Here is a 7,288-nt window from a genome sequence, read left to right on the forward strand (position 1 = left end):
ATTGGTTCCGTTGTCGAGAATCTGATAATCGTTTTGCTTTCTTAAGTCAATTCTCTCATCAAACAACTTACTATGTCGAATATCAACGACAATAGTCGACAAGGTCTTCAACCACAAGAAAATAATGCAGATGACAGGTCTCCACCTCCTTCACCACATGATTCACAACGTCAATCACGACAAGGAACTCCAGATGGCTCTGAGACAAACAATGGAGTTGCAAATCAAAACGGAGTCGAGGCGATTCAAAATGATGGAGTTGTAAACGAACAAGCACTTGATGATGCCTTAAAAAATTTGATTGCTCAACAAGTCAGTAATGTTCTCCGTGCTTTTACTAGCCAGTTGCCAGTTGCGCCACCAACACCAACTCCGAATCAGAATACATTGGAAAACCCACGTTCTGGGCTCGTGCATTCAGGCACTGGTGGAACTCCAAGCGAGTCTCGTGATGGTGAACCAGGTAACATAGTTAATTCTGATTTACAAAATTTAGTTCTAACCCTGCAGAAGCATTCAAGAAACAAAGCGATCGCATAGAGCAAATACCTGTAGTACTACCTGTAATCAAAGGAATAGACATGGACAAATATTCACAACAACATTGGAAGCCAAGTGCTGCACCCCTCCCAATTCCAAAGAAATTCAAAATGCCCGATATTCCAAAATACGATGGAACAACTGATCCACGAGACCACGTGACTACATTCACAACTCGCGTGAAAGGCAACGACTTAACCAAACAAGAAATCGAGTCAGTATTGGTCAAGAAATTTGGTGAAACACTCACCAAGGGAGCATTGACATGGTATTCTCTCTTACCCGAAAATTTTATAAATTCTTTTGCTGAGCTTGCAGATTCATTCATCAAAGCGCATTCGGGAGCTCAAAAAGTCGAGAAAAGAATGGAAGATATTTTCAAAATCAAGCAAGGAGACTCAGAGTTGCTTAGAGAGTTCGTGGATAGATTCCAGCGTGAAAGAATGACGTTACCACGAGTACCGGACAACTGGGCAACTATAGCCTTTACCAGTAATTTAAATGAGAAAAGCTCAGAAGCCACGAGGCGACTCAAGGAAAGTCTTCGTGACTTCCCAGCAACAACTTGGAATGATGTTTACAACAGATACAACACGAAGCTAAGGATAGAAGAAGATATTAACCCACGATCTCAAAAAGAGGAAAAGGTAAGTTCGAGACATGCGGAAACCGAAAAAAGGTCCGGTAAAAATAGATACGAACCATATATGGGTCCAGCGGAAAAGATTCACGATCAAAGCAAGACAATTCAAGGTATGATCATAGATCGAGGAATAAAGAGTCGGGTTCATCTTCAAGGTTTGGGAACGATCGAAACATGCGAGAGACGCGAGACGATGATAGAAACTTGAAGGCAAGATTCGGCGGTTACAATTTTAATGTCAGCACTTCCGAGCTCGTAGCCGTTTTAAGAAGCATGGGTGATAAGGTGCGGTGGCCAAAGGAAATGAGATCAAATCCAAATAGGCGCAATCCCGATCACTGGTGTGAGTTTCACAATGACCATGGTCATAAAACAGCAGATTGTAGACTGTTACAAGGTGAGGTGGACCATTTATTAAAGCAAGGGTATCTTACTGAACTATTTAGCGAAAAGGGTAAGCAAGCATACATGAAGAATAGGCAGGAGCCGCCCAAACCTCCTTCTCTGAAAAGGACCGTTAATGTTATAAGTGGAGGCGAAGAAATTAACGGCGTGACATATACGGTAGCCAAGAAAATTTCTAAAGTTAAAGTTACACACGGAAAGCTGGTTCGACATGTTCTGGAGGAAAAAAGTATTACATTTGATGATGCAGACGCGGACGGCGTGATAACCCCCCACAACGATGCACTGGTAATTTCTCTACTTGTATATGATACTAATGTAAAACGAGTTTTGATTGATCCAGGTAGTTCCGTGAACATTATTTTGCTAAGAGTACTAAATGAGATGCAAGCAGAAGATAGACTGGTACCTAAGGCACATACCCTGTCCGGCTTCGATAATTCGAGCGTTGTGACAAAAGGAGAGGTAACACTTACAACATTCGCAGAATGAGTGGTAAAAGAAACGAAGTTTCAAGTGGTAGAGATGGAAATGGCTTACAATATAAATCTCGGCAGACCATGGATACACGAGATGGATGTTGTTCCATCTACCTCACATCAAGTTATGAAATTCCCATCACCATGGGGAATACTCCAAATTTGTGAGGATCAACAAACTTCAAGAAGCATCAATTCTGTAGCAGATTCAAGTATGAACAACGAAGAAAAGTAGCACTTACATAGTCCAGTTGAGGATATCACGACACAAACCTCAACTGAACAAGGACGGATAGATATGGACTCAAGGCCCGATTCCATTCAAGAGCCAGAAGAAAATGAAAATATCAAAACAACAATTGAAGAATATGAGGCTGTAGAGTTGTTTGCACAATGGCCTGAAAGGAAAGTTTATATTGGGGCCAACTTAAGCCACGACTTGAAAGGTAAGTTGATTGAATTTTTAAAAGCTAACATAGATTGTTTTGCCTGGTCCCATTCTGATATGACAGGAATACCCCCGGAAGTAATGACTCACAAGTTAAATGAAGACCCATCGTATCCACCTGTCAAACAGAAAAGGAGAAAGCAGGGGACTTTCAAAAACCAGGTGATTCAAGATGAGGTTCAAAAATTATTAAAAATTGGGTCTATCCGCAATGTAAAGTATCCTAATTGGTTAGCCAACACTGTAGTAGTACCGAAAAAGAATGGCAAATGGCGAGTTTGGGTAGATTACACCGACCTTAATAAAGCATGTCCTAAAGATTCTTTTCCATTACCACATATAGATCAACTGATTGATGCAACTGCAGGACATGAATTGTTAAGCTTTTTAGATGCATATTCAGGGTACAACCAAATCAAAATGGATCCCCTAGATGAAGAAAAAACTTCATTTATAACAGACAGGGGGACTTATTGTTATAAAGTAATGCCCTTTGGCCTCAAAAACGCTGGAGCCACGTATCAAAGGCTGGTGACCAAGATGTTTTAGAAACACCTAGGAAAAACTATGGAAGTCTACATAGATGATATGCTTGCCAAATCTCAAAAGTCGAGGGATCATATACAACATTTGTCTGATACATTTCAGATTTTACGAAAGTTCAATATGAAGCTAAATCTCCAGAATGTGCATTTGGCGTCTCGTTAGGTAAGTTTTTGGGTTTTCTTGTTTCTAACCGAGGTATTGAAGTAAATCCTGCGCAGATTAAAGCCATTGAAGAAATTCCTGACATGCTCACAAGTAAGAAAGAGGTGCAGAGATTAACGGGAAGAATTGCAGCCTTGGGGAGATTCATTTCTAAGTCATCAGAAAAATATTTTAAATTCTTTTCAGCTCTCAAAAAGCAAGATCAGTTCAAATAGTCTGAGGAATGTCAACGAGCACTCAAAAACTTGAAGACATACCTGTCAAATCCNGTAAATTGGTGAAGCCGTAAAAAAACCTTAAAAAACGCTGAAAAGTCGCAAAACCAATCAGAAGATGCCACGTGTAGTGGGCATTAAATAGAAGTGACAAATGAAGCGTCAGTTCCAGAGAAGAACTAATGGCGGCAAATATTCCCGCTTTAATAAAATTCACTTCCCAAATATTCTATTGATGAATACATGGCAATTGGGGGGACTATCTGTATTGGTAAAAATTAAGTTTATATATATTGAATTTAATGAAAGATGACGTGTCATGACACGTAGACTGGTCAAAGGATGACGATCAGCAAAGAATAGTTAAAGAGGCACGAGATACAACAGACACGAGCAGAGATTCAAGAGACTCGGTACCCGCACCTCTTTATGTTCAAAAGTCAAGATAAGAGAATGAACCTGACAGCAAAAGTAGGAACGGATACAGTATTTAATAGGCATTAAATACTGAGAACGTTAGAGAATCTGTATTGAATTACAATGATTATCATTGTAACGTAGCATTAAATACCTTTAATTATCTATAATGGCCTTATTATGACAAAGGCAAAACGTATCACCTAGAAATAGCTATAAAAGGGGCAACCTGATCATTTGTAAGGACACAAAATACTACTGGAATATACTGATTTACTTTGCTTTCCATTTGACTTTTATTTACATACATTATATTAGATTATCAGTAACCCGAGTACTTCTAAAAATAAGCTTTGGCCGAAATCCCATTTTTTTGTCAAACAATACATGCACAAAAATAAAACATTTAATAGCCAAAATAGAGAAATACGAATATGAGTAAAGTAATTTACTATCATAAAACTTCAATTTCTTTTTGAATTTACATTCAGTTCGATTGGTTGCATCTCCCGTAGGGGTGTCAATGGTTCGGTTCGACCGATTATTTTATAAAATTTGTACTATACCAATTTTTTGGCTCATTCTATTATGTATAACCAAAATTAGACTTTTCAAAACCGTCTCAATCATGTTGGTTTCTCTTCGGTATCGGTACGGTTCGGTTAATTTTTGGTATTTTTTTTAAACGTCATGTAAAGTTATTAGTAAAAGTAGAATACAATAATATACATACTTTTATATGATTTAGCAAAACTCTCTAGACAACTTTACAGTTTAAAGGGTGATGTATTAGCAAAATATGAAAGATGGCCAGAGCATAGATCCATCAATTATTCTACAGCAGCGTAAAAGAAACTAAGCAAAAAACTAAGAAAATATTATGTGGAAAGATATTAAACAAGCTGGTACTCAAGAATAAAGTCCATAGAAGATTAAATATTCAAAATGATGAATCTAAAACATACTAAAGGAAATATATACAACACATTGTAGTTTACTACTCATAATCACTACAATACGTTGTGTCTTGCTAGTGAATATGCTGAAAATAATTTAGTGTCAATTCTAATAACATAATAGGTTTGCGAATTAGAATTTGAGTTTATTTACTTGTGGCTTGTAACTTTTTTCATAATTCCAAGGACCAAGGAAAAATTTAAAGCTTTATTATTTTTAAACTATATTTTTCACATGTAAATTTATTCGTTACGGTTAGGTATTTTTTCAGTTTATTTTCATAAAATAAAAAAGCTACCCTAATTATCGGTATAGTTATAGATTTATATAAAAATCTATGATTTTATTTAAAGAAACCTAAAAATATATTCGCTACAGTACGATTTGGTCAGTTTAATCGATTTTAAATATCCATTAACACCCCCTAATCTCCGGTCAGGTTGTTTTGCATATGCTTGATGCGAAGGGGGTGGCAAGGTGGTAAAAGTTGCCTTTACTTTTCTCATGTTCGGTCTCAAATTTTCATCACTTTTATTTTGTTTTTCTCTTTAAATTCCACTTTTCCTAGTTAGCCCTCGTGAAATAATTAAGAGAATGGAGCTTTTTTATATGATTTTGCAAGGAATTAAGGAAATTAGGGTGCAAATCGCTGATTTTAGTTGGATACTCACTACTTTTTTTGTTCTTATGAATTGGAAATGTTGCTACTGCTTTTCTTGGGTTTCCATAACTTATTTCATATATATCAACTTCATTGATTATTTTTTAATTATTGCCAATCTCCTCTCACTGTCCTTGTCGATAAACGGCTAGAAATAGGAAGGAGATGGTGGGCGGGAAAAAAAGTCTTTACAATTAATTACGAGGTGTTTTAAAGACTATATTTCTATTTTCTACTATATATAAATGGCTAGGGAGGACGACACTGCATTTCATTGTTGTACTAAACGTAATGTCAGTTGTACTATCAATTTGGTCTTATGGGTTATTGAATTACTAACCTTTAACTATGAACACGTGTCTTGTACTTTTATTCCAGCCCTTCATTTTTCCTCTTTTGGGTACACGTGTGTTTACCCTTTTATTTTTTGTGTGGGGGACAACTGGTTTCCTCATTTTCTCAATCCATTTTCACTTGTACTGTAAACACTTTCCGTTCTATCTTACTCATGTCCCTTATACTTCTCTCTTTTCATCTCTATGCAAAGTTGATGCATATCCTTTGTTCTAAATTGGTCAGCCTTCAGTGTTGTTATTTGAGCTCTCTTTCATTTGTCTTTGTACTGGTTAGGTTTGTTGAGATGGTTTGAACGAGTAATAGTACAGAGAGTCTGCCTTTTTCTGTGTTGATAACATCGTTTAAAGGTATTGTTATGAAAAAAAATCATATCCGTTGGTTGCCTGTCATTTTTCATCTCTTCTCATCGTTTGATGTTTTTTAATTTTGTATGCGATCACGCCCAACTATGCCTTATAAAAAGGACAATACGGACATTATAAATATAACCCGAGTATTACGCCCAGGGTTGAATCCACAGAGAGTTAACCTATCAATCACTATCTTTAGACTCACTAAACTCTTCAGAACCAGTTTCCCAGATGTTTGAATTACAGTTGAAGGTTGCTTTACTAACTACGATTGCAAGTAAATTAAACAGCGGTAAATTAAAATGCTAAGGTTGTAAACAATGATGAGAAGAAGCTAAGGCAATGATTTTCCCTATTGAAAGAATCCCTTCTGTTTATGCTCATACAAATTTACCAACACATCTCTATCAATCATAAACGTTCATCTTACCGTAAATCTCTCCCGAGTAATCACAGTAATATACTAATTGCACTCTCCCGAGATACACTAGCTTACTTTATTTCGCATACTTCACTTTAAATTACACCCAAGGCTTCGTTATCCCTAATCCCGCCTTTAAACTCGCAATTATAGATTCCTCTTATACTTTGAGAGTGGTGTTGTTCAACAATAACCTAAATATGCACTCTTTTCCAAGTTATGCACACTAAATAGGCACAGCTAATTGAGGATCCTGTCAATTAACTACAACAAGCACAAGTTGAACAAATAGAGATTGAAACTAGCAATTTGTATTCACATAAACAAGATGTTCATCCCTAATAGGTTCCATCAAAGCCTTAGACAAAGGATTTAGCTACTCATGGCTATGGGAAAACAAACTAAGATAGAATTCATCATAACTAGATTCAATTTCATCACAATTAGCAAAAACAAAGAGAAGAAACAAAGAACTTGATGATCCAAATCCCTCCTTGCCTCTTGCCTCTCTATTTCTTGCTTTAGCCTATGAAAACCCTTGATTATTTGTCCTTGGGCGAGCTTGACTTTATATAGGTTAAGTAGGTTTCTTTCCAGATTTCCAATTTTACCCCCAACTAGCTCTTTTCCGGACCGGCACCGCGCGACTTCGCGCGCTTTTCGCGCGGTTTTCGTGCGCCCTTTCTG

The 7,288-nt window shown here is 36.9% G+C and overlaps 1 protein-coding gene across 1 annotated transcript; it reads left to right on the forward strand.

The window, feature by feature from the left end:
• On the forward strand, window positions 1,487-1,943 carry LOC109234844. Its single transcript, XM_019400891.1, has 2 exons — window positions 1,487-1,876; window positions 1,932-1,943. The coding sequence occupies exons 1-2, from the start codon at window positions 1,487-1,489 to the stop codon at window positions 1,941-1,943; spliced, it is 402 nt and encodes a 133-aa protein (XP_019256436.1).

Source organism: Nicotiana attenuata, chromosome 11 (assembly GCF_001879085.1).
Source record: "Nicotiana attenuata strain UT chromosome 11, NIATTr2, whole genome shotgun sequence".
Classification (NCBI taxonomy): domain Eukaryota; kingdom Viridiplantae; phylum Streptophyta; class Magnoliopsida; order Solanales; family Solanaceae; genus Nicotiana; species Nicotiana attenuata.

Coding starts and splice junctions, on each gene's coding strand:
- LOC109234844 (XM_019400891.1), top strand. CDS start 1,487: ATGAGATCAAATCCAAATAGGCGCAATCCCGATCACTGGTGTGAGTTT.